Source organism: Salvia hispanica, chromosome 6 (genome assembly GCF_023119035.1).
Source record: "Salvia hispanica cultivar TCC Black 2014 chromosome 6, UniMelb_Shisp_WGS_1.0, whole genome shotgun sequence".
NCBI classification, from domain to species: Eukaryota; Viridiplantae; Streptophyta; class Magnoliopsida; order Lamiales; family Lamiaceae; genus Salvia; species Salvia hispanica.
In genome coordinates, this window is record NC_062970.1 from 32452720 (window position 1) to 32480667 (window position 27948).

Below are 27948 nucleotides of genomic sequence, written 5' to 3' on the forward strand. Positions count from 1 at the left end.
TTAGAAAAATTGATGGGGTAAAAATGTATTTTGCTAAAATTAACTGGATATCCTGATATGTAACATAGCAAAATTGAGGTTTACATATATGGTTGAAACATGAGGGCTTTGTGCGGGCCGGATATAAGACACGAGCTATTTAGATAAGTAACATAATTACCAAGCGCACAAATAAACCCAGATTACTCTCTTATCTAGTCGTAACATAGCTACCAAACGGCCCCTTATTGTTATTGACATATGAGCATTTTGTGAGTTTGGTACATAGCATTCTAATTTTAAAGTACTCCATTAATATTGTGACTAAAATGTGAAATTTTAATTTGATAAATAATACTCCACTATCAATATGTATTTAGAGTGAGTTTTTATATACTACTATAAATTTGATAAAAACATAAGATAGACAAGAGGAGTGAAATATTAATAGTTAAAAATTGATAACTAGGAGATATACAATAAATTGATACTAGAATGTATTATAAATTTAGGACTCATAAATTATCGAAAACCTAATAAGTGGCCTAATCTAAAAATACAGCAAGATGGGGGTTTCACTGTATGTGGTCAGACCGCATTTTTAGAGAGAGTGGGGTCGGTCGGATAAGCCCGGCCCGGTCTCAAGATCGTCTGTGTATAGCCGTCCACCACCGGTTTACATCCACAGAGAGAGAGAGAGAGAGAGAGGGAAGTGATCTTTTCTCTATGGTGGAGGGAACGTTTCCAAAACCTGAAGACGTTAGTTAAGAAAATCTTACTGTACCAAATTTCAATATTTTCATTTCCTTATTTGAAAACCGCCATGATTGCTGCCGCGCTGCAACCGATCTCTGCATCACCACAATGTCTGTGCTTCCCTAAGAGCCGGAGTAGAAGAAAGCCCTTGGTTACTGTTCGGAATTCGCTGGTAATTGATACGCCTGCGGACGAGCAGGCCTCGGCCGAAACTCCGCCGGAATCCGTCTCCCGCCGCCTTATACTGCTCCGTCACGCCAGGAGTTCCTGGGAAGATCGTTCTCTCAAAGGTACTTATTGTGTTGTTTCCAAGCTACCAATTTCCGGAAAAGTGAATAAAATCTTTGTGTGGATAATGTGGAAGTAATGCTCATTTGCACTAGTGTATCAGCTAAATCAGGGTAGAGTAATTTTGATTTTTTTGGGGGGAAATATGTAAATGTTGTTTCGGCTATTTAACAGATCATGATCGGCCATTGAGTAAATTGGGACGAGCAGATGCTGTCAAGCTAGGTCAGAAACTTGAGCAATTGGGCTGGATTCCTCAACTTGTGCTATCAAGGTGGGAGATAGGCGCCTCTTGATTTTGATTTGATTGATAGACTCGATTGAATTTGTATTTAGTTGTGTGCATTGCTGTAGTGATGCACAGAGAACACGGGAAACATTGAAAATTATTCAGGAACAAGTGCGTGCTTTCTTGGAAGCCGAGGTACATTTTATTTCAAGCTTTTACTCTGTTGCAGCCATGGATGGGCAGACAGCAGAACACCTTCAGCGGACCATCTGCAAATACTCGAGAAATGAGATCCTTACAGTAATGTGAGTGCTGATTGTAGATTACATTTCATCTATTGGTAAATTAAGGTGACGTATAAACATGTCTTGAAAATATGATAATCTTTAAGTTATTACCGAATACGCGACTAAAATTATGTTTACGTGTGGTAGTGAAATTTTAATTGAGTGAACCTTTGTAGGCCTATATTACAGCTTTAGCTTTTTGTGTCTTACTGGCCCTTCCATGGAGAGACCATGAATGAATATACAAGTAATATACAAACACACAAACCTATGCGCACACATGTAATTATGCATTTATGTATTGCTTCTAGTTGTCCTTAAGAGCAAGGGATCCAAGGTAGTAAAAATAGTTCAAATTCTTTTTCTTTTTCTATTTCTTTTATACTCTTTCTTAAGAACCTATGCCTTTATGTTGTACTCTTTTAATACTCTTTCTTTGTGTACTAAATATACAGGTGTATGGGCCATAACAGAGGATGGGAGGAGGCAGCTTCCATGTTCTCTGGTGCCTCCATAGAACTGAAGACATGCAATGCTGCTCTGCTGGAAGCAACTGGGAATTCATGGGAAGAGGTCCTACATAATCTCTATGCTGTAGCTTGTAGTTTGAATTCTTTAGTTCTTTGCAATTTTTTACATAGTGAGTAACTAAAATTTGTTTAATATGGATTATTAATTTATGCTAGAACATGTTAATAATGTAGATTCACATATGGAACTAATGCTGGAACATGTTAAAGGGGATTTCGCTTATGTCTAGAGGGAAATCTGTCTTTTCGTCCAATCTTCTTAAATTTATCAATCTATGATTCAAGAAACAGTTCAGACCTCCTCAAAACAAAAGGCACTGAGGCATTTCTTTTCTGATAATAGTTTTGGTGTTTTTTGATGGGATCTGTCAACCCTTGTTGTGCATTTTTTTGATTTTTGATTGGATCTCTCAACCCTCCTCAAAACAAGAGGCACCAATGTGCTTTTTTTAAATACTCCATAATTTTGATTTTATATGTGCATTTGTGAGTGTGTGTGTGTGTGTGAGTTATCACGGTCTTTAATCTCATATAGGAATGTTGTAGAGCTGAAATACTGAATAACAATGTTAGTATAGGAGTCATAACCCTTTAGTGATATCAACTGTTAATGATTGCTGTTTGCTGGCACCTTATATTGTGATGTTTTCATAATGTTGCAATCATCTTCAATTCACTGTGGCATTTTCGGATAGTTGAAGTAGGCAGCAGCTGTTGCCTTCCTCATCATATCAGTTCAAAAGCAGTGGACTTATCTCTCTCTTGCGTTGGCAGCTAACGTCATATTTGTTTCAAATTCCAGGCATTTTCTTTGGCAGGATTTGGTGGTTGGAAGCTTCATGCCATTATAAAACCCGAATCTGATCTCCTAGGTGCTGTTTAAGTTGAGGCCAAATTATCATCCCAGATAGCATTGCACTTGCTCCGCTCCTAATCATGAGAACTGACATGTTCGTGTCAATAGAGGAGCTATGGGAATCAATTTCCCTTCTGCTGCTATCTTCCGAACAAGCTCTATGAGCTTTCTTACTATAGAGCAGCTATGGTCGCCATGAGTTTGGTATGACCATGAAGCCTATGCTTTGACTGCTGGAAATATGAGTGCTCATGTGTATACTTATTCAGCTCACGTAAGTTCATATTTTGGATGAACGTACATATTGAAGAAAGGCATCTTATGTACATTTTAGGAACTATTCAGAGCATCCAGCAATGTTGAGAGGAATTATGTTGATATTAATTCCAGTGCTCTTCACGGATGATGTTTTATCTTCTGCATATGTTATCATGGCCAGTTCATTTGTATTGATATAGTAATTATAACGTGTATTCTTGTCTCTTTCTATACGTTCCAGCTTCTTGATATCATTTTGTGGAAGTTAGCTCAGACCCATTTCTAAATAGGTGAATTTAAAGACTATAATGCATCTAGCACTTTGAATATTATGTATGTTCGACTATTAAAAATCAAGAGGATTGATGCCAGCTAACATTGAACCAATTATGGATAATGATCATTGGAAAGAAGTATTGACAACTCAAACCAAGATTCGAGAATCTGAACGTCAGGAACAGCTATCGCATTCAATCATCTGCGTGTTATTTAGGTGAAAGAACAGTAATCTTCCAGAATTCACCTCCTCAGAATCTAAGCTTATTAAAGCTAAATACTCATTTCATTAGATCTATACGCCAGAAGTTCATCTACCTAGTACAGATACGTGTTTCAGATACAAGACATACAAGGTGACAATAAGCATACATCATAACGGATTAATCGTCGCTATTTGTGACCCTCTGTAACTGGTTTTTGCCTGCAATGACTAACCCTGATTAATGACCAGATTATTCTCTGGCCAAGAAATTAGAATCTGGCTCCTGATAAGGGGGACTTGAGCTCGACTCCAGTACTGAGTGGCTCAGAACCATTTCTTGTGCTGTGCATGCAATGTTAGTGCTCCTGCGCTGCTTTTTGTCTGGTCTCTCATTTGGGCTGAGTGGTGGTGAAGACACACGGCAATCAGAATCAGGTGTTTGTGGAGCGTCATGAGAGGACTCATCTAACGAAATGCACTTGGCTGGATTAAGTTCTTCGGCAAGCTTGTTGCCAAACGGGGGCTCGGAAGTTGCAGCAGGGGTCCCTGGGTCAGTTTTGTTCTCAGATTCAGGGAAAATTCCCTCTGTTTCAGGTACAAAAGCACCCAAGGCAGGTGCTTCTGGGAGAACTCCACTTAGGCGTTTTTGTTCTTCAATAATCTTTTTTAAATACTTTCCTTGGGCTTCTATCCGCAACTGTAGCTGTCTCTGCACCTGTAAGATACTACAACAGTATAATATCTCACAGACAATAGAAGAAACAAGTATCTTGGGCAAAAATTATTTGCTCTAGTGGCCCCGGATCAATGAAATAACAATACCATGCATCTTAGTTCATTAGCTAAGAAGACTTCTGATCCCACTAAATTTTCTTCTCTTTCAAATGGTTTTCCACAATTTATTGTGAAATGAACATAAATCTCACAAACAGTTAAACAGCATGAGGTACCTCCAATTGCTCATGCAATCGCTTTTGAACCTCCATCTGCAGCTTCAGTGCTTCAGTTATTTGCATACCTCTGTAATGAAAACAAAATCCTTTAGTGAACTGTCATGATATATTCATTATTCACCATAAACACATACTTCCTTTAGTGAACTGTTCAGAAATGAGTAGTTTATGATAAAATTGGAGACGGGATGTAACTTTTGTTGATGATGTATTTGTGCAAAAAGTACGAGATACTTAATGAAGTAGGGGAGAGAGACAAAATAAGTAGGGCCACGATGGCATATGTTATATATATATATATTATGTTACATTGGGGAGTTTCTTCTGTAATGAATTTCCATTTTAGATAGTGACCTAAGGAAATGGACATCCAAATAAGGTAAGATCAAAGATGACATGTTGAAATGGGGACAAAGGGAGTAGCATTTAAGCACAAGGAAGATACATCAATAAGAATAAAGGAGACTACATCAAAGTGGATTATATATGGAAGAACAAAAAAGGTAAAAAAGATGTCAAACAAATAGGTGCCAAGTTATTGCAATGAGAAATTTTATAAATACTATAATTGTTGTGAAACACTTACGATGAACCATCTAAGCCAGAAAACATGTCTCCAGAATCTTTCTTTTCAGCTTTTGTCCCTTCGAAATCATAGCATAAATGAATAAATAAATTAATCGACAACAACAATAACTTTCTACAAAAAAGACCAAAGTATTGTTACTAGTTACTACCTGTACATGCACAGAACATAGTCAAGAGAATACCTACCATCAGATGAAGAATCTGGAAGATAGTTGGCAAGCCTGTATTTCTGTGGGAGATTTTATGTTAGTTCACACACTAGATTGATGAACATACTAAAAAGGGATCTGATGGTGCATACCTGTAAGTGGCTTTTGACATGGTAAATTGTTAGCCCTTGAACTCCCATAACTCTTAGAACGCCTTTAGGAGTAGCCCCTGAACAGAAAGCGGCTATAAGTTTAAGTTATCCCTTTAAAATATAAAGATGTTCAAGAATTGTGGATTTAACAAGGATACTGTTTTTGTTTATTTTGCCATGCCACTAGAGTGGGGAAAAGAAGCAAAATGTGTTTTGTCTCAGCTATTAGGCACACCACTTATACATCTGGCTATTGAAAGACACGGCTAGTGCAATTCCTTACAACATATCATGATGTATTGGAACTCTCCTATCTTCCCCAGCTCCCCCTCAACTATTACAAGCAAAAATAAACTTTCTCCCATTGATGGAACAAAGTAACTTTAGCTAAATTAGCAACAATTTTGTTTCGTCTAATTCTTTTTTATTGGGTTACTAATCTGTTAATCTTTTCCTATAGTTGTTACTAATCGATACTCGACTATTCTTACAATAATAACTGCAATTGTGGCCGAATCCAGAAACACTTACTATCTGGCCCTCCAAGTTGTGCTACAGCATCAACAAATTGCTCATGAAGCTCATGAGTCCAACGAAGCCGATGCTTTGATGCCAAGTTGGCATTGGTGGTCATATTGTTACCTCCACCCATAGAATCCATCCAGCTGGTAATGCAGTCCAACAGCTGATTTTGGACTATTGCATCCCTACGAGCTAAATTGGAGCTAAAACTTGAGCCAACAAAACCTGAAGTTATCAGGAAAAAATACTGATTAGCCACACACTAAACCAAGAGAAACCCTTATATGCAGCTTAAATCTTACAACATGCGCTACAAATAGTTCTTAACATCATTACTTCTACGACATTAACATGTTTCATTTTCCTCTGTATGAGTTTGTTATACAAAAGAGAATCATAAACTTCAATGGATATCGAACAAATTGCTGAAGTTGACAATAATTCAAAATGAAATGGTTCAACGATGTGCACTTAGTATCATAATGAAAAAAAGTAGCTTCAATTTTGCACTCCTCGAATAATTTAACCAGAATTTAGCCATAGGTTCAGAAATCAGCATTCTGAATTTTTTAAAAATATCAAGAATTGACCAAAAACATGGAACCCACAAAAAACGAAAATAGTTCTAACAATCGGGTTTAACTTTCCACATCATAAATTTTAGAAATAGTGAGAAAATCCTCACGCAGATCTGCAGAATCTCACGGTGCAATCCTTCAACAGCAGTGAGCTGGGCAATTCAAAATTCTCCAAACTAACAAAACGAAAAGAGGAAAAGAATGAGGGCTTGGTATACAACAAGGATGATTAGCGAGATGAATTTAGGAGATTGGGCAAATGAAAGGAATACTCTGAGCTAAAAGAGGAACTGGCTCACGAACTCACGATGGCTCTGAAAATTTTTGTTTTCTGTTTTTTTTCAAGTTTTTGTTTTCTGTTTCTTTTCTAAGTTTAATTTGAATATTTTGACTATGGGGTATTTACTTGTACTGCATTTGTTGAGTTACCTAGAAAGCAGAGCAAAGGCTTAAATGGTCCTGAACATATGCCCATTTTATAATTTTGATTTTAGATATTATTTTATGAATTTTTGGGTCTTAGGAGTATTTCAACTTTGATCATAATCGGTCCAAAGTTAACTATTCCGTCAAATTTTAACGGTCAACTTTTTTAATCTCGATTTTGATCAAATTAAGCAGCTAAATAGCACAATAAAATTTAGCGACAAGAACAAATCCGCCACTGGGAGATTGGGGATTATCCTCAGATTTTCCGATGATGAAATGCCCAAACAAATCTTTCGTTTCCACCACATTCTCCGCACACAGGAATTCCTCGCTGCAAATCCTCTCCACCTCCCGATCGAATTTGTAACATCTCGATTTCCCGAACCCTAATTTTAGAGCCCTAGAATTTATTTTGATGACGTGGAGACGTGAATTAAGTTATGAATGCATTTATTGCATGAGATGCTATGGCCGAGTCAAGTCTAGGGTTTGCGTTGGAAGTTTGAAAAGTCAAACTTGTTTATTATATGATGTGGCATGTGATTTATTAATTTATGAGATGAATTATTTGTTTAAGGGTGAGTGAGAATATGAGAGAAAATTTTCATAAGTACTTGCCACCCAATTCTTGTGATTTTCGACCCCTTGGCCTTTTGGAGGATGAATTCTAATTTTTCTGGATTTAATTTAATTCTTGGGATAATTATCCAAATTAAATCCAAAACCCAATCATTCCTTATTTTTATGGAGAAAAATCGAGCCCCCTTGTGTCTTGGTGATTTTCGAAAATCACCTATTGTGGGAAGGAAAGAATTATTTTATTTTAGTTAATCCCTTATTTGATTTCCTTCCATACCTAGAATTTAAATATTCTATCAAATCTTTCCATACCTCAAGAGATCTTGCCTTATCTTATTGTAGTTAATATTCAAAATATATTCCTTATGGGAGAACCCGAAAATACACGCGTACTACTCTTTATACTTGGAGGACTTTATTTTATTTTGCTCCGTGATATTTTATTCTACTCCGTAAAATATACCAAAACAAAATCTTGCTATTGAAGAGCCATATATTTCGAAATTTACATGCTTGATACCCTAGTTTATTTTTGTTAATTCTTCTTCCCTACTTCACAATATTTATTTATTTAATTGTGGAGAATAAGATCTTACCAAATATTCTATTTATTTACCTAAAGATTTTATTGAGCTCTATAAATAAGGAGCCAAAAACCTAACCCTAGCCATCACAAATTTTCGCCCCCCACCATACTACACGCCCCCTCTCTTCTCTCCACTCTCTCCCAATTTTCTTCTACTTTACTCCATTAATCCTTCATCCTTTGAGAAGAATTCGAGATTTAACCTCAAGATTTTTGAAGAAACAAGTCTCTACTTAATTTCTACCGTTCATTTTTCTCTTAAGGTATTCTTATATCCATCTTCTTGATTCTACTCGATTCCTCTTCTTTCTAACCGATTAATCGGTATTCTTGAACCCTTATGCATCTTGTTTGAGTGAAAGTGGGATAAAAGGGATATGTAAATATGTATGCATGTAGTATGTGTGTGTGGCGTGTGCGTGGTGTGTGTGTGTGTGTGAGCGTGTCGTGTGTGTGTTGTGTTGTGTGGTGTGTGCTTGATGGCTAAATACTCTTGTGTAACTTATGTTGGTGTTAGATCTAGAGTTGAGATGCGAATGGAATTTATATGATGATCATGACTTAAGTTTGATTAGTGATAATAAGATGAACCGATGGGAAAAGGGAAAGTGTAGAGACATGCATGAATTAGGAGTTTGTCTTGAATCTGATTTGTGATACGTGCCTATGTGATTAAAAGGTGAAACCTCGGTTGCGAAGCCGGATAACGGAAAAGCGAAACTACTTGAAATTTAAGCAGTCGAGGTGGGCTTTACTCTTAAAACTCTTTTTTATTTTATCAAAAATATTGATTGGTGTTATAAGGGTGGTTTAATTGTTATGCCATGCCTATGTTCGTTTTATTGTGATATTGTGTGCCTGATGCCTAGTTTGTGAGTTCGCTCCATTGGGCTATAGGGCTATGGATGTGATTTTACGAATTCGGGTCTGAGTATGGGCCGCAAACCCTACCAGGCTGTGTACACGATGGGATCGGGAGCCGTCCTTGCTAGTCGGCCGGTCTCGTGGGCGAAAAGTGTGGCCACACTTTCGTCGCACCATGGAAATATTGTGATTGTGATTGTGATTGTGGAAATTTATGAGAAAATTGGGAGTTATTTTGACTGGCCAGTCTATGAAAAATATATTTTGTGATACTCGTGATATTCTCTTATAACTGCTTAAAACTCGAATTCACTTGGTAAGGGTGGCATAACTTATAAAATGTTTTGGCAACGAGTTCACTGAGTATTTCAAAATACTCAGCCCTGCATGTGTTTTCCTTATGTGCAGGTTGAACGATGACGAGCGGTGGCGGGTGTTGAGCTTGTTAACTAATTAAGATGGATAATTTGAATTTCAAGTGTAGTTGTGTCTTCATACATAGCTGCTCTTTTTCTCTTGGTCGTTTTCCGCTGAGTTTTTGATACACTTATGTTACTTCCGAATATTTTGCACTCTCCTTTCGGTTTAGAGGCCTTAGACTATTTTGTGGTTTTTATCTTGGAAACTATGTCATACTCTTGAGATTTTGATCGTCATTTATTATACCTTCCTTTTCTTATTCAAGCTTCTAGGTTAAATTAATGCTTTAAATACTCTGATACTTCTTTCTAATCTTTTGGTCAACACTCTTTAAATGAAACCCTAGCCTATGTTTACTTCTTTAGAGTCTGTTTGGGTAGCAGCCGCCGCATTTATTGTACCCTAGGAGGGCGGGCTGTTACAGAATTCGTGCACAAACACGGGCGTCTTCGCCGCGCCGTCCCTCATCACTCCGACCGTGTTTGTGCACCGGTTGGAGAAAATTTAAGAACACGGAGGATTAATCTAATGAAATGAAAGAGGATTAATACATAAAATATTCCCAGTCGTCACCTACGTCTTCTTCACCAATTGAACCAACAAAACTCTCTCTCTCTAGCTTTTACATTTTCACGCCTGAATCAGAACACCAAATTCACTCTCAACAAATTCGATCGGAGACGCCTGTGTTTGTGCACGAATTCGATTGGGAGATGGAGAGGATTTGCAGCGAGGAATTCCTTTGGGCGGAGAATTTGATGGAAACGAAAGATTTATTGGGGCATTTCATCATCGGAAAATCTGAAGATAATCCCCAATCTCCCAATTAGTGATGGATTTTTTCTGTTGCTAAATTTTGTTGTGTTATTTAGCTGCTTAATTTGGTCAAAATCGATATTAAAAACGTTGACCGTGAAAATTTGACAGAATAGTTAACTTTGGACCGATTGTGATCCGAGTTGAAATGTTTGGGACCCAAAAATTTAAAAGATAATGTCTATGACCAAAATCATAAAATGGACATATGTTCAGGACCAGTTTTGGCCTTTACTCTTTAGAAAGGGTCAAAATTGTCCTAAAAATATGATAATTTTATGATTTTGATATCAAGAATTATTTATTAAGTTATTGCATACCGAACAAATAAAAATAATTCAAATTTAGTTTATTTTGGATGGAGGCGTATAAAAAATTGATGTTCAAATGCTGTTTAAGTTATTTTGACTGGATTATGAATCTGATTTTCAAAAGGTGAATATTTTTGACCAAATTCGTGTTTTGGTCATATGTTTAGGACAAAAATTGATCTTACTCTAATATTTTTCATGATTTAAAAATTAGTCTAAAATATTGCAAACTCTATACTGTTTGTTATTTCACTAATCAATCACCATATCCGATTAACTTGTCTTTTTTATCCTACTTGTCGAAAACTTTAAAATTGTCTAAAATATCATAAACATTTTCCGATTCCCCACGTAAAATAACTTTTTCGGGCCTAAATATGCTGTTCACTAAAAAAAAAAGGCAATAAATTATGCAGGCGAGATACCCGACCAACCAACTGCGTTGTCACTCTTTTTATTTGTTATGTGTAGAATATTACTCTATTTGTCTACAATTATTTGACCAATTTCATTTTTTGTTCGTCCATGATTTACTGACACTCTTATTCTTTTACTATTTTTGGTAATGGTCTCCACAATCCACTAACTTTTCTCGTTGACATTTTATTATAAAACTAATACTCCCTTCGGCCCTAAAAAATATACAACATTTGAAACGACACGAGTTTTAATGCACAATTAGTGAAGTAAGAGAGATAGAAAGAAAAAAGTGATTGGAGTATTGTTAATGGAGACCGAGACTGATACTCTGATATCTTTAAACTGCGTGCACAATAAGGAATATCAAGCTTCCTGGGTCCAGAGAATCCACTAGATCACAAAGTCTAGGAACTCACGGAACGCTGAAAGATCTCGGTCGTCGGACACACATAATATCACTTCAAAACCCTCAACCCACGTATACTAGAATTAGTATAGGGAAGTAGGGATCGATCCCACGAGGACAGATGCGAAATCATGCATTTAAAGGGCTTTTGGGTGGTATGGCTACTGCCACGCAACTTGGGGTTGAGGAACTTATACTAGACAAAGGAAAATAAATTTAACTATACCTAGATCTAAGAAACGGAAAACAACCACGTAACACAAATTGACATCATATCATCACTATCTCAACAAACTTCCTAGATCTAGTAATATTGCTACCTAATCTAGCTAGATAGACTCGATGCATGCAGTGGGGACCATTTTTCCAAAAATAGAAACGTACGACCAAAAAGCTGCAAAATAACCAACTCAAAGCCTAACTACCTACAGAACGCAAAGCATCATCGGAATTTAACTGAAACATCATGAAAACAAAACAACGCTAGCAACTCAACGGCGACCAACAAATCGGACGTCAGAAAAACGCCGAGAAAACCAACAAAAACTCAGATCTCTATGTCCTAGATGAAGTAAAGCAAAAACGAAAGTAGAAATTCAAAATCCATGCACAACTCAGTTCTCCTGTTCAGATCCACACTTCGGATGCTAAATCCACTCCGGATCCAAGCATCCGAGACAAACTCCGATCAAAATCATCTCCATAACTACAGATTTCCCGATTCTCCACAGATCAACAACAACAACCACAGATCAACTCATATTTCCCAGATCAAGTACACAAAACATCCAACACAAAGAATAACAATCAACCTCCGAAACAAAACTCCTCAAAACATGAAATCAACATAGATCAACACAGAATCAACACCATCATGACGTAAAATAAAATTCATAGATAAACGATAAGTAGCAAACGAGCAATCGACTTCGAAAACGGTGAAGTTCGACGGAAATCAAAACGCAAAAGCTGAAAAGTAAACAATTGTATCTTCGCCCTCCTTGAGGACGGTGTTGCAACAGAATTTCCCGAAGTGAACCACTACGCTAACCCATAATCACCATTTTCCCCAAGTGTGTGTGTATGTGAGCTGAGAGCTAAATCGTGTATATCTCGTGTGTTGCATGCTCCTCCTTATATAGGCGTGGAGGTGGGTCCAGCTGGGGCTCTTTCGTGTGAATAGTCTTTTTTGCCCTCGGCCTTGGATTCCCCCTCGTCTAGCCTTTTTCTTCCTTGATCCTGCTCACTTTTCGCCTTTTTTTTCCTTTGCGGGTCCACTGCTTAAAAATTGTGTTAGACCCAGTAAATGGTGATTTTTCATCACATAACCGATGCATGAAATTAGCCTTATCAGAGATCACCTCATTAAAGAGAAAAAAGTTTTCTTAAATAGAATTAGTCTATTTTTAAGGGACATTGAAACCTACTCTTTTTGTCTCTTTTCACAAGTAAATTTTAAAGCACGTAAGCACACAACCTGATCAAATTAAAATGTGACATGTTCAAGCTGGGTGACTACTACGACCGTTGTGTGTGAACAAAGACAAGGAGAGTGTTCAAAACCTAAACCCCACTACACTATTAAGCTAGCACAGGTAAGTAAGGGTCGAATCCCTCAGAGATGGATGCGGTTGGAGTTGAGAACGAGACATTTGGAAAGGTCGGCTACGACCACGCTTTAATTTTGGGGTTTTTAGACTTAACTAAGCGAACTGATCAACTAAATGAAAGCACCTTCTACACTAATGACTTGACTGGATCAACTAAACTAAACACGACAAGAATAAAAAGTACACGGGACCACTGACACATCCGCGCGCACTCGGAAAAGCTGACAATATAGAAAAAGGTGAGGACGACAGTGGTTTCTAACTAAGGTACCGAATGGAAAGCAGAAGCACAAATTAAAACAGAGCATCAACATGAAACACGAGCAGAGCAAGGTAACACAGATCCATGAGAATTGCACTTAACGAAAGCAGATCTAAGCTAAATGAAAGTAAATCATGCAAGTTTAAGAACATAAACGTAAATCTACCTACGGGGAAAGCAGTAAAAGAGCAGATCCAAAGCGAACAAAAGCAATCAATACTGAAAACACTAGATCTAACCAAGCTTGCATCGAAAACTCCATTTCATTCTAGATCTTCGGTAAAAACGAATGAACAGAATTCTTGCGCAAATCGAACGACAAAATGAAATAAACTAAGTAGCGACTAAGAGAAGAACATGATTAAACTTAAGATCTACGAAAGCGATGAAAATAACAGAAGGTAAATTGTTCAAACTTCTCAAAAGACTACACAGATGATGAGCTAAAAGGACTTCTTCACGGATCTGGCCTCGTCTCCCCTGGGGAGGAAGAAGAGCTGAGAGCTTGATTGAAAGTGGAATGGTGACCCCTCGGCAGCTACTAAATTACTCCATAACTAAGCTAAAACTTGAGTGAGTGAAGTTGGTGAGTGATGAGTGATGTGGAATTCATGCAATGTCTCCATATTTATAGAGCGCATGTTGGGCTCAAATTCCTAGGTTAACCCATTTTGCCTTTGACATTTCTGCCCCTTCTAGAATGGCCTTTGCTCTTTCTCTCTCCTGTGACTCATCATTGCAGATGCATAATTCCACTGGATCAGTTCAGCAACCTTAGCGGATCAACTTGGCTTCTTTTCGTGCTGTTTTCATTCCTTTCTTGAGTTGATCCGGTTGACCCTGCACTTTCTATTTCTTCGTTTTCCAACTTCTGCACACTCAAATTTGCCACTCTTTTTGCACATTATTAGCCATGTTAGTATAATAAACCCAATAAAACCATGCATGTATTGAGCCCGATCAAACTGCTCACACTTAAACTGTGCTTATCCTCAAGCATGAAAGAACAACAAGAAAGGGGGAGATGCATGCATTGGTCCCTGACCGACTCCTAAACAAGAAAATCAAAACACAAAAAGACACTTAAACAGCAACACAGATCATACTTACATGTTTGAGACTGGCGCATGTCGGGTAACATTCCCCACAAGCTCAAGGTCACTCCAAATACTTCTGCAGTCTCAAATTCGTCCCCCCCCTTTGGTTCGGTCTGAACAACCTATCAGTTTGTCAAGATTTCCCCTTATTCCAACCAACTGTTGGATTCGCTCGGTCACTCATTTCTCACCGGAGATGTTAGGACCATTCTTTCATCATTTTGCCATACCACTGATGCTTTGAGTTCCATTGGCACAAACTAGTTCCTTAAGGTCTTTTATTCTGGTTGTAATGGGGCCAGGGGGTTATAGTGTAGATAGGCAAGGTCCTAGGGGTCCTAAGTTCAATAAAGCTTGATGTAGGACATGTGAGCTTAGGAACAGAAATGGAACAGCCTCCCTTTTACACTTTTATTCCTCCCAAAGATCTAGCAACATTCATTGGCCATTGTGGCCTTATTTTTTTCTATATCTACTACATAGTTAATGTTAGGAGTAAAGCTCAATTTTGGTCCTAAATATATGACAAAAACACGAATTTGGTCCAAAACATTCACTTTTTGAAAAACAGGTCCATAACAAATGAAATTCTTGTTGAAGTGGTCATTTTTTAACGGTTTCGTCAATAAACTAAAGGTTAGTTTTTTGACGGAACTGTAAAAAAAAGGACTACTTCAACGACATTTTCATTTGTTATGAACCCTTTTTTTCAAAAAGTGAATGTTTTGGATCAAATTCGTATTTTGGTCTTATGTTTAGGACCAAAATTGACATTTACTCTTAATGTTAGAACTACATAAGATTACGATTATGTAATTCAAACTTACTATTCACTTGTTTCGCGTTTCATCACACATGACATTATTTCTCTATCATCTTTAGTAATCTTTCTTTTAAACTTACGGCTTTGACAATTTAGGGAGAGGACAGTGCTTCAACAATTTTCTTTGTTGACCTTACTGCTCTCTCATTTTCAACTTGAGGTTCATGTGCAACTTGTTTACTTTTGTCCTTTTTAAAATTTCATTCCTCTTGTGTTAAAAGTCGATCATCTCCCGTTACACCAATTAGATCCTTCACAAGAGAGCATATCATGGAATCAACTCTGCCATGCTTTCATTCCAAAACATAAAATGTTGTTGACAGAAGAGATCATTTTTATACCCAAAGAATATCATTTTATGAAGCACATATATCATTTTATTGAGTATAATCCTCATTTTTATAGATGTATATAGAATATCATTTTATTACATATGAGTATCATTTTTATATATACAAATTAACATTTTTATACTTTGCGGAGATAATATTATTTTGGAGTTCAAAACTATCACATTTATGAATGCAAAATATCCTTTTATAAAGTAAAAGTATCATTTCTACAGTAAAATAGGAACCATAAACATCTTCAGAGCCATATCATTTTAACAACTCAAAATATCTTTTTAACCACTAAATGTATCATTTGTATCATTTTATTAGCTAAAAGTATCATTTTATAAACTCAAAGTACCATTTTAACCACGGAAAGTACCGTTTTATGAAGAAAAAGTATAATTTTTATAGATGTATATGGAATATCATTCTATTGCGTATGAGTATTCATTACACATGCAAATTATCACTTTTTTACTTTGCAAAGAGAATATTATTTTCAAGGTCAAAACAATCATTTTTATGAATGCATAATATCATTTTTTTTAAAGTTACTTGATATTTTTCATCTCCACCTTAGTTCCTTTTTTTCTTCTTGTCCTTTCTCCGTCTCTAGCTCATTCTCTTTCTCTCTTTCCCTTTCTGTTCCTTCTCTGCCTCATTATCCCTTCTTGTTCCTTCTCTTGCTCTTGCTCCTTCGCCTGCTCTGGCTCCTTCTCTTTTTCCTTGTTTCCAACTCTATCACTTGGACTGTTGTCCCATTCAGGTATGAGAGTGAAAGTAGGAAACTCATTCCTGTTCTTGAGAATATATGCTTCTCAGCCACTTTAGTTAGTTCAACCATGATGTCAATCCATTCAGGATCATCAATTTCATCACTGTTCATTGCCTATGTCATTGTTTCCCTATTTTCTATCACTTGCTCATCACCATCCTCTCTCAATCCCATTGTCTTTCTTGTTGTATCATAAATTATTTTAAAGCTATCAAAGTTCCTTACATTTTTCGGTGCCTTATCTAGGACCTTAACCATCTTCGTGGCAGCTTCTTCCACTCGTTTATGAATACCTTAGTTGAATTTTTTATGCTTGTCCCCACTTCATCATGTCATGTCATATCCATAAGTTCTATACATCCGCAATTAATGGCCTCTTCATCCTTCTCATGTGGGAGCTTTTTCGTACCGCTGATATATATCCAAGACCAAAATCTGAATCCGTCAGTTCTAGATTTTCCCTCTCTTTCAAGAGTTCAGCAGTCCATCCCTTCACAATGGAGAACACCTTGTCACTATCTTTATACCATGGACAATCCGGTCCACATAATAAATCACTCTGAATATCTTGTTTCTCTTTTGCCCCAAAGCTGAGCCTACCACTACTGCATCACACATGATTCAAAAGGTTGAGACCAATAGGGGCGGATCAAGATTAGGGTGCTCACTAGTGCTTCCTTTAGCTCTCAAATGCATGCACATATTCAAGAGTAAAATCAAACTTGACATCTTTAGCTAATAAATGACAAAATGGTCAAGCAATATTTGAGATATCCTTAATAAAATGCCTATAGAACCCGGATGCCCTAGGAAGCTCCTCATGGCCTTCTCACTAGAAGGAAGTGACGAATAGGGGTGGGTCGGTATGATATACCGTACCGAGAACATCATACCGCATACTGCAGACCGTATCGAAAAATGCGGAAGCATTCCTGGCATGTGCTTGCTCCCTATTGCCGTAGCCAATTCTCCCACTTTGAGTTCCAACTCTCCCACTTGCATGGATAGGGTGTCGCCAGACCTTGCTCCAACAGGCTCGTGTTCCTTTCCAGATTGAGCAACCGTTGGCTTGTCACCTTCCTGTTTTCCTGAACCTCGATGATGCACACCTCCAGTATTTCCTCCATTTGGAGGAGGTTTTCTCTTCCATACCTACACAATGTTCAGAATTATCATTCATATAAAGATCTTGTGCTTCATATGAGAAATTAGAACAATCTGGGTCATAATATGATCCTCCTTGATCGGGGCTGTAGTACTCCTTGTAGTATCCGCCCAGCTGCTCATCAAAGTATGGACTTTCCATTCATGTGAAGAGATCCATTAAACTAAAAAGAGAATAAAAATAAAAATGAAAACAGTAAAATCTAAAGTAGCAAAATTGTTCGTTGGAAGATATCAATCACAAAGTGATGTTATTCACCGGCAACGACGCCAAAAACTTGATGCACTTTTATTAGCACTAAAAATATCTGCAAGTATACATGGTAGATTTAGTATAGCTAAAGGTCAGTACCGGGTTGTCGAACACGGGGAATAATATCACCGACTGGCTATCTTCTACTAAGCTTATTTTACTATTTGGAGAAACAAAGATTTTTCGAAAACTTTTGAAAATAATAATATGGAAAGCTAATTGCAACTAAAACTAGAGGTAAAATATATGAGATAAGAGAATTCCAGGGATGCGCGTTCACAGTTATGGTTATACAAATTCTAGCTACAATACCCTAGCACAATTTATACTTCGATAGAACGAGTCACACTAGTTATGCCCATGCGGTACAAGCGTAGATTACTAACGCTAGGGTTTTCAATCCTAGATTCGTAACTCCTAAAAGCTCCTAAGACCCTTGAAAAGTCCTCACTCTCAATTAATAATGCCGTTTTAAGGGAGCTAATTGTAGTGTCTATTAAGTAGATCTAACTCGTCAACCTCCTCTCACGATTATGTAGCAAGTTATATTAAATCTGCATCGAATGTGTCACTCAAACATGCACTATTACGGAACAACTTAAGGAAGAAGCGAAGTAAAAACAAAACGGATATTAAATAGAAAAATGAATTGTATAGCCAAAGTCGTTACTAACATATCCCTAGAATCCTATGAATTTAGTTATACATGATAGAATAATCTAAAAATATAGTTTGAAGGGAAAACAAAGTAAACATAAGAACTAAAACGATAAAACTCAAAGGTAGAATCCTCGTAGCCTTGATCTCCACTTGAATCCGTCTTCAACATCTTGCACAGCGAAGAACTCTCAAATATTATGCTCTAGAATTATGAGGCAAAAAGTGTGTAAAGTAAAGTATGAGTGTGTGTGAATGAAGAGGTTTGAGGGGGTATATATAGGGGATAATTCGAGTCCTATGGATATAAGTAGGGGTGAGCATTCGGGTTTCGGTTCGGTTTTTCGTCCAAACCGAACCGAACCTGAAAAACCGAATTTAGGTGAAAATTAAAACCGAACCGAAACCGAAAACCGAAAAACCGAAAACCGAACTATAAAACCCGAATTAAACCGAAAAACCGAAATTATATTATATTTAAAAAAACCAAAAAACCGAAAAACCAATACCCGAAAAACCGAAATTAAAACCAAGCATTCAAAGTAAAACCATGGCATGATTAACATCTCAACCAACAAAAATATTTAAGCTACAGCATCACCTCAACAAAAATTAAATTACATAAAAACGTATGCAACATGATTAACAAATGGAGCTGCAAGTTCCTTTCTAGATCTAAAGCTTCGTAACTTTCCTTGCTCAAACTTCCAAATATTCAATACCTACAATGAAGAAACATTAAGAAATATTATTGAAAATGCTAATGACAGTAGAGGGAAAATGCTCAATTTGACCATATGTCCATACGACATCAGTAAAATTGGATAAAATTACACTCAATTTCAACATATTAAAATTACAATAAACAATTTCATCATCTAATAAAGCAGTAACAATATATAAACTATATAGCTCAATATCAAAATTTTAAATCTGGGCATGGATATCTTACCCTTTAAAGCATAAAAATAAGTCTGAATTTGTACCTAGCTTCCTGGAGACGGCGTGGATGGCTAAAGGGCGGAGGCGACAGATGGTCGGGTGGAGAGGCGACGAAGTGGGGACGGAGGCAACGGACTGAAGCACGGCTGTAGGGCGGAGGCGGCGACGGGCTGGAATCTGGAGGAGATAGCCGCCGATTTGTACTTGGGAGGATTGGAGATGGAGAATTTTAGGTTTAGAGTGGAGATCCAGAATGGAGGCGGAATGAATTTCATTCTATTAGGGTTGGAGTTTTAAGTATTCTTTATATATATATATATATATATATAAATAATTAATATATTAAATATAATTCGGTTTTTTGGTTTTTCGGTTTTTTTTACATCCGAACCGAACCGAACCGAAAAACCGAAATTTTCAAAATTTTAAAACCGAACCGAACTGAAAAACTGAAAAAACCGAACCGAATTTCAAATTTTCGGTTTGGATCGGTTCGGATATTCGGGTTTCGGTTTTTTTGCTCACCCCTAGATATAAGGAAAAAGGTTGGCTAATTTTGGTAAAATCTGGAGGAAATCTAGGTCAAATCGTGCGCCGCATTTTTGCAGTGGACCGCTGCACCTTGGCCATCGGTCATTGTGGGTTGCCCGTAGCTTTTTCTCATTAGTGTAGCACTCGCTGCAAATTAGTCTAGTGGCTTCGGGACCTTCTCGAGCGGTCGCTGCTCACTCCCCAGCGGTCGCTGGGCGTCTTTAGATTTTTAGCACAACTTTCTCCGGAGCGGGCCGCTATAGCGGAGCGGCCGCTGTGGCCCAGCGGTCGCTGCGACACACGCCGCGAGCCGCTGGACGTTTTGAACGCTCCAGACTTCCATCATCGACTTTTTCCTATCTTTTTGGCTCAAATATGCACAATTCTCACAAAACATATCAGAATACCAAAATAGATAAAACATGTAAAATACGGACATGAATTGCGATTTAGATATTGAAAACAGACCAAATAAGGGTCTTAAAACAGTGCAAAATCCGAGCGTATCAGTCATGAAAAATTGACATCATACACCTTTGGAAAGTAGTTGGGGCATTACAAAGCCCAAAAGACATTCTTTTATAAGCATAGACTTCATAGTGACACACAAAGACCGACTTATGTTTGATCCTCGGGTGCTATCAAAATTCGGTTATACCCTGAGTATCCATCAAGGAAACAATAGCATTCATGCATTGCTAGCCTATTCAACATTTGATTAATAAAAGGGAAGGAGAAGTGGCCGAATCTTTACCCCTTTCTTTCCCTCACTTCTTTAAACCCCTTAGTTGTGATTTTCCGAACTTGCTATCCTTAGCTAAGTGTGGTCGGGACACAACTTTTTTTTTCACTTTATTAATACTCTATCCCATTCTATTCTCTCTTATCAATATTCATTCCACTCAATAATTTTACCCCTTCATCATTCTTATCTCTATTTTCTCACTCAATCTCACAACTTTTTCTCCATATTCTTCCATTGTATCATGTGATGACAACCGAAATCAATGTTGTGATGGGTGCACCACATCGTTTGGTCATATTATTCCAAGTTCCGTCCAATCGTTGACATCCTATCTGTTGGCATACCAAGATGTATATGCCCCCAGCATGCCCACCTATTGCGTTAGACTACATCCAACATTCCGATGAGATGAACTAAATATAAAAAGTGGATATCTTGAATTAGACAAATGAAAAAAGAAAGATGGATATTTTTAGTGAGATGGGAGGAGTAGTAATTATAGTAGATAAAATGTAAAATAAGAGAAAGAATAATATAAAGAATAATTTTCTCTATATGATTTTATCTCTTACTTTATTCTCTACACTTTAACTATTTATTGTTATTTTTTGTAAAACGAGTGCTCAAAATGAAATTCCTCTATTACAGAGCAACGAACGGTGTATTTCATAATCCAATATCTTTAATTTTATAAGATATTATCCGGATAGAAAAAATCCACACATGTATCTGATTAAATTTGAGATATAATCTAAATTTACCAAATTATTATTTACGAAATTATATTCGAATTTCTTTCTTTTATTTCATTTCCAGATTATGAAATAAACCCTAGATTTATGTAAAACTTATATTCTATAATTAAACAGAAAATTTAGTTACCAAAATTACATCCTCCATCCTCTAATAAAAAGGTAATCTCCCTAAATGCAACATTTAGTCCCTTTGCTTTCTTCTCCAAATCCATCCTGACATGGAGAGGAACAACCATCTCAAAAGAGCAAGAGGCACTGAAAGAGACGAGGATAGAGAATGCAACACAGAAAAGAAACTAAAAACTACCATCGATGATGACGAGTCTTACAAAGGCGATGCCATGGGAATTTTCGATTTCCCGTGGCTGAAAGAGGGCGGTTTCGTTGGAGTAGACGACGAGCTATTGGAGCAGCATGATGCGTTCTCGCGGTGTCCCGCAGAATCTGATTTTCAGTCAAATAGCAATGTGGATCAATATTGTTGCATACAGCAAGATTCTTCGCTCGTCGATCTCCCTGACTACAAGTTTGACGACGACGATTTAGATCGCATTTTGAGTAGTCTCATTGATCCGCCTCTCGACGATAATGTTTGTATCAACAACAACAAGCCCTAGGAATTTCGCCTAAATTACTTGATTTTGCAGTTGCCAAATCTCGGAAACATATCGCAAGTGATCAACTAGTAGTAGTTACTTTTATGGCCATTTAATTTGGTATAAACTCATCCCCTCGTCCTGTGTCTTCTTTGTTTAGGGAAATGTGGTGACATGTACTTTTCTATGTCAAAATAGAAAGCCAAATATTATTCTTAACATTATTCCGAGAGAATATATTGAATTTATAAAGGAAATATATATATGTTAAATAAAAGTAATAATATTCATAAAAAACTTTGTTGCCTCCTAAAATACGGAAAAGATTGAATTCTATTAACACTATTTTTTTTATATATTTATAATATCATTCATTTTTTTTCTTAGAAAAACTCCTCTTTTAATTTATACTGTAGAAAAAAAATATTCACTCTTCTAATTTTATATAAAAATAACTAGTTTCTTACACATGATCACTTGTAGTTTTATGAAAAAATAAGTAGTTTCTTACACATACATGATCACTTCCATTTCCGAGATGTGGCAACAGCAAATCAAGCAATTTAGACAAAATTGAAACAAAAACCTATGCAATGAGGCAAAATATTGAAATAATATTGAAATAATCACACATATATGATGTTCGTCGTCATCGTCAATTTCTAAGGCTTGTTGATACAAACATTAACATCGGGAGGCTGATCAATTAGACACCTCAAAAGACAATCCAAATCGTCGAATTCAAACTTGCAGTCAGGGAGATCCACGAGCGACGAATCTCGCTGTACGCAACAATACTGATCCACATTGCTATTTGCTTGAAAATCAGATTCAGCGAGACACCGCGTGAACGCATCATGCGGCTCCAACAGCTCGTCGACTACTGCAACGAAACCGCCCTCTTTCAGCCACGGGAAATCGAAAACTCCCGTGGCATCGCCTTTGTAAGACTCGTCTTCATCGACGGTTATTTCTCGTTTCTTTTCCTTGTGGTATTCTCTGTCCTCGTCTCGTTCGATGTCTCTTGCTCTTTTGAGACGGTTGTCCCTCTCCATGTCAAGATTGATGAATTTGGAGAAGAAGGCAAAGGGACTTTATTAATGTTTTTGCATGTGTAGGGAGATTTACCTTTTTTATTAGAGGATGAAGGATGTAATTTTGGTAACTAACTTTTTTTTGTTTATTTACTTTTTGTTTAGATATGAATGTGATATGTGTGAATTGAGGAGGTGAAGTGTTAAGAGGTAGCTAAATTGAAACTGAATTCTTCTAGTGTTTGTGCGTACATGCATAAGGAACATTAATTGGAGAGCATATTTCGGTGCAAAGAGCTACCTTTATGCTTTTTTCACACATTATTATCTTCTCTCTTTTGGGTTGGTTAGACCCTATGGAAATGCGCATTTTACGATCTTTCCTCACATTATATATTTCTTTGCCTCTCTCCACAGCTCTAATTATATCTATATAAAGAGAATATTGTTTTCAAATATTATACTATTCCTCTAATCACCATTAAATATCTCATCTTTCTTTTTCCATCATTGTTCATTTTATTTTTACTATTTTTACTAAGTGAACCATACATTTAATTAATTAATTATACTCACAAATATTATAATACTACTATATATAAAGTAGGATCTACAAGGAGTACTAATTTTTACAACTATATATAAAGTCAAGGAATTTCGTAAATTCAGTACTGGTTAGATATGATACAATTAATAAGGATTGGAGGACAAAGTAGTTTGTTCATTGTTATATTTAAGTTTAAGCTAGAATATATTGTATTTATTAGTACATCTTTGTGTTTTCAGTAGTTTGAATATAATTATGTGAGTATCACATTGTATAACTATTCATTAATAAAATTATCATGTCTAATGATAGATAACGCCTTTATATACAACTGTATAAAAATAAAGAGAAGAAACGTGACATAAATTTTAAATTTTTATTTATTTAATTCTAATTAAAAAAAGTCAATTTACGCTGTTAAGAGTTGTACGCGCCAAAATAATGCCCCTTTCTGTTAGTGGAACGGACCTCACGCATTTCATCTTTGTCTTGTACTATATGATTAATTTTACTGCCCACAGGAACAACGCTTGGTTTCGAAAGGGCAGATTTACAAGAATATAATTAGTTTTACTAATATACTATTTTGAAATGTTTATAGTATGATAAAAATTGTTAGAAATTGAGTTCATAAAACAGATTTATTATGTGTAATACAATCCAAAAGAAACGAAAGAAAAAGTACAACGCAAATGGTATACAAATTGAATTACAAAATAACTAAGTGAAAGAATCGTAAATGAAAAGTCGAGTCGGGAAGTCATCTTTCTGCAAGATTAGATATGTCCTAGTAGTGCTTTAGGATTTGGAGTATCACCCCCAAAAGTAAAACGACTTACGTCTCTGATTTACTTGATTTTTGCATGGTTTTAGAGAGTAGTTTTACTTGGTTTTGATAATATATTGTGTACTTTGAGACATGATTGTAACTATTTCTCTATGATATTAGTATTTTGACCACTTTGTGAAAACGAGCTTAAACGGTGAAAGGAAGCATCCGGGATTAAGAGGGAGAAAATGCCGAACGAGGCTGGCAAGCCGCCAGCTTTGCACAATGACCAACCTGAAAACTCGCCAGGATCCTTGCACCAAAATGCCGTAAGCAGCTGACGACTCACTAGCTTCGACTCTCAACGAACCTGGCGACCCGCCAGGTTTGGCCGACAGTTCTATTGATGGAAATTAGAGCCCTAATGAATAAAATATACAAGAGACGCCTCCTACAGAACCTTTACATGTCTCCAACCCAAAAATCTTAGTTTTCCATCTTAGAAGAAGAGAAGAACGAGCAGAAGACAAGTATTCAACGCAAGATTGAAGACGAGGGCTCCAATCCCCCCAATCCAATTCTAGGAGTTTATATTTTAGTTTTATCTTTGTTCAAATAATGTATTTGAATATTTCTTTGACTTCTGCGATGAACATGCATAGCTAAATCCTCCGTAAAGTTCTATGGGGGAGATGCAATGACTCTTATGTTTAATTGATTTCCTTTTTCTATGTCTTGGCTCATGTCGTTATTTGGTTTCTTCTGTGCTTATACATTTATTTGACTGATCACCTTATAAATGCATATGGATTTTACCACAATATCGAGAGATGAGTAGTCTAATTTGAAAGATGAGAAATTGACGTCTTTGCCAATATAATCGAGAGATTTGAGCATTTGAGTGAAACAATTTATCTTAGAAGCTTTTAGGAGTTGTTGCCTTAGTTCTATGAATGAGACTTCGGCTCTAGGTAGCAATCTACAAATTGTATGCTTCGAGAGAAGATATAGCTTTACCTTAGGATTCTACCTTCCCAATTCTTGATCTACATCCGTTATCTTTTATTTCCTTTTATATGTCTAACTTGTCTCTACTTGCTTTAGTTATTGTTTATGCCATTTTGATTCATCTAGATAGTAGTTGAGATTGATTCGTCTAACGCTTATTGTCTCTGTGGATACGATACTCTTGTTTGTTGTTTGCTAAATTAGCCCCGTACACTTGCGGGTATACTTGTGTAAAAATAAGTTGAGTCAAGGATTTGGAGTATCATCCCCAAAGATAATACAACTTACTTCTCTGAAGTAGCAGCGCCGCTAACAGCAGAGCTCCAATGAACTGGATGACGGCGAGGGCAGAGCTTTGACAAAATAACAATACAGAGGGGGAGAGAGCATGTATGAATGCAAAGAATTGCAGTTGTTTGTGTAGAATGCATGGAGTGACTCCGTAGTCACCGCATTGGGAGCTTGGAGTCAACGCAAACATTAAGTCTATCTCATTGTTGCAGTGTAATTGTCGGGTGATGCGAATCAAGTTGTAAACTTGTAAAAATTAATTACAGACTCATTTTGATGTATTGTATGACCAAAGGGCTAGAGCTTAAAAGGGGTAACTATAGCTCGGAAATAAAAAAAAATTCAGAATGTAAAAAGTAATGGGCCTACGGAGTTGATATCCAATATGATATGAAAATTTTACCACCATCTTCATATTCTAAAGAGCTTTTTTGTGTGGGTAGCTTGAACGCCTCAATCGGAGTTCGATAAAGAAAGTTACTGTCATTTAACAAAAAATGCGCATGGCAGTGCAAATTAGAAAAGGCAAGATCACTCCAAGTGGTGTTGGAGACAAATCCAAGAGAATGCAATAGAATCTATATGATTGGCATAGATTCTCTTGTTAGGAGACAACCAAAAGTTTGTAAGTTTTAATTTTCTAGGCGTTCTTTTTGAAAAAAATAAAATATAAATATTTAATTCAGTAGCTGCTGACGTCAACGTGTATAGGAGTACAGGCTGCTGACGTTATCATGTGTAGGAGTACAGGTTGAGCGGATTGTAAATGAGGGTCGGTGATGTGAATCAAATTGTGGTCATTTATTGCATTATGTTAACATTTTTTTTAAGGTGAAAGTCACACTCATTTTGATATATTTTATGACAAAAGACCAAGCTCTAAGAGAGAGAGGAGAAAGGAAAAAGGTCTTAATCTGATCAGTAATCAGCCCTTCAAGATTAATTTGAAATGCTTCTACAAGTCCACCATTGCATTCACCTTCGAAAGAGCTTCGCGTGAATACCTCGCACGCCTCAATCGAAGCCCGGTAAAAGAAGATACAACTGTTTTACAAAGACTGTGCAATGCGGTGCAAAACGCGCGACCTGTTCGAGAGTCAGAAAAAAAAAGTTTGACCGGGCCTTTTCTAAGTCACAGATCACCCGACCGGGCAAATGTTATTGGGCCTGTATTGTTGCCCACTATGAGTGGCTAGATTTTAGGGATTACTTCTAGCTTGTTAGGGGAGCTTGTAAATATGAATCCATGACTTTTTGTTTTGATAGATTTTCATGTTTTGGTTCTTACCTATGTCTTTATTTTATCCGTATTGGCTTTTGCTAGCAAACTTAATCCGGTAAAGGCCTTAACTTCAATATCTCTTTAACTTGGAGTGGGGAACTAACATAGATAAGGAACTCTAGGCTAAAACTGATCAGGGGATAGTCCGGGGTGGATCTTGTGTGTTGAACGTTCTTAAAAGCCAATCCCGAGCTTACTATGCGACTGTAGGAGTGAGGGGTTGGTGAGTAGAGCCTAGGAGACGTGATCAGCTTATCCTAGGTGTAAAATTCCACGATCAGTGATCAACTGCGTGAGAGCGTAAAATCAACACGATCCCGATAAATAATAGAAAGTAATTAGACTTTAGGATTTATGTGAACAAGCGACCAGAAACAAGCTAGGAGTAGTCTTCCCTCTTTATCGTGATTCCCTTGCATTTTTCCTTCTCGTTTAGTACTTCACTCGCCTCTTGATCATAAAAACTCAAAATTAAACTATTTTACTGCTTTTTAGTTAGGTTTACTAGTTTTAGCAATTAATCTCCTTCCTATGGGTTCGATACCTTTTATACTGCACTGCACGTCTGTATACTTGTTTTGTGTACTTAAATTGCACCCTAAAAATCACGGGCTGCCAGCATGCGCTGATCGGGCCTCAACGGCCCAGAAATCGCGCACCGCATTAGGTCAAAAGCATGTCAACGATCCCTGAGTTTGCCGCGATAGGATTTTCATGTTTAGAAGGCAAGTTTCCTTCACTCTCTCCATTCCTACTTCTATTCAACCTAACGCTTACGTACTTGAAGGGGTTGGCAGCGGAATCGTGCATGAAATAAATCAGATAATAAAAGTGATCTATTTAGCATATTATTTTGACAAAATCTATTCGCGTAATTATCACATGTATCACGCTCATAACTTGAATTAAACATGCTTTAAGTATAATCGAAACCTAAAACATGTTTTTTTTACGGAGTAGGAATAATACCTTGATGGTTCTCCAAAGAATCGATGATAGCTCGCTACTTCTCCTCATAAAGATGTCGAGTACTAG

The 27948-nt window shown here is 36.9% G+C and overlaps 2 protein-coding genes across 4 annotated transcripts; one reads left to right on the forward strand and one right to left on the reverse strand.

Moving 5' to 3' along the window:
• Positions 1–558: 558 nt before the first annotated feature.
• On the forward strand, positions 559–3416 carry LOC125194195 (uncharacterized protein At3g52155, chloroplastic). Its single transcript, XM_048092275.1, has 5 exons — positions 559–1025; positions 1198–1297; positions 1378–1557; positions 1995–2112; positions 2872–3416. Exons 1-5 carry the CDS (start codon positions 803–805, stop codon positions 2950–2952), a joined length of 702 nt encoding a protein of 233 aa, XP_047948232.1. The 5' UTR covers positions 559–802; the 3' UTR covers positions 2953–3416.
• Positions 3417–3633: 217 nt separating this feature from the next.
• LOC125194194 (myb family transcription factor PHL7-like) lies at positions 3634–6983 on the reverse strand. 3 transcript variants are annotated; one of them, XM_048092272.1, is made up of 8 exons: positions 6879–6983; positions 6714–6782; positions 6038–6253; positions 5507–5583; positions 5392–5434; positions 5204–5261; positions 4615–4684; positions 3634–4379 (listed from the first exon to the last, which is right to left on the reverse strand). In XM_048092272.1, exons 3-8 carry the CDS (start codon positions 6165–6167, stop codon positions 3915–3917), a joined length of 843 nt encoding a protein of 280 aa, XP_047948229.1. In that variant the 5' UTR covers positions 6168–6253; positions 6714–6782; positions 6879–6983; the 3' UTR covers positions 3634–3914. The 3 variants fall into 3 exon arrangements, with proteins under 3 accessions (XP_047948229.1, XP_047948231.1, XP_047948230.1); XM_048092274.1 differs by having other exon boundaries at positions 6734–6782; positions 6879–6979; XM_048092273.1 differs by having other exon boundaries at positions 6734–6975.
• Positions 6984–27948: the final 20965 nt, after the last annotated feature.

Bases quoted from the DNA above. Each gene is read 5' to 3' on its own strand.
- LOC125194195 (XM_048092275.1), top strand. From the start codon at position 803: ATGATTGCTGCCGCGCTGCAACCGATCTCTGCATCACCACAATGTCTG. The intron at 1,558-1,994 runs GTGAGTGCTGAT...CTAAATATACAG, and splicing joins AATGAGATCCTTACAGTAAT to GTGTATGGGCCATAACAGAG. The intron at 2,113-2,871 runs GTCCTACATAAT...TTCAAATTCCAG, and splicing joins CTGGGAATTCATGGGAAGAG to GCATTTTCTTTGGCAGGATT.
- LOC125194194 (XM_048092272.1), bottom strand. From the start codon at position 6,167: ATGGATTCTATGGGTGGAGGTAACAATATGACCACCAATGCCAACTTG. The intron at 5,262-5,391 runs GTAGGTATTCTC...ATGATTTCGAAG, and splicing joins TCCAGATTCTTCATCTGATG to GGACAAAAGCTGAAAAGAAA. The intron at 4,685-5,203 runs GTAAGTGTTTCA...TTTTCATTACAG, and splicing joins TCTGGCTTAGATGGTTCATC to AGGTATGCAAATAACTGAAG.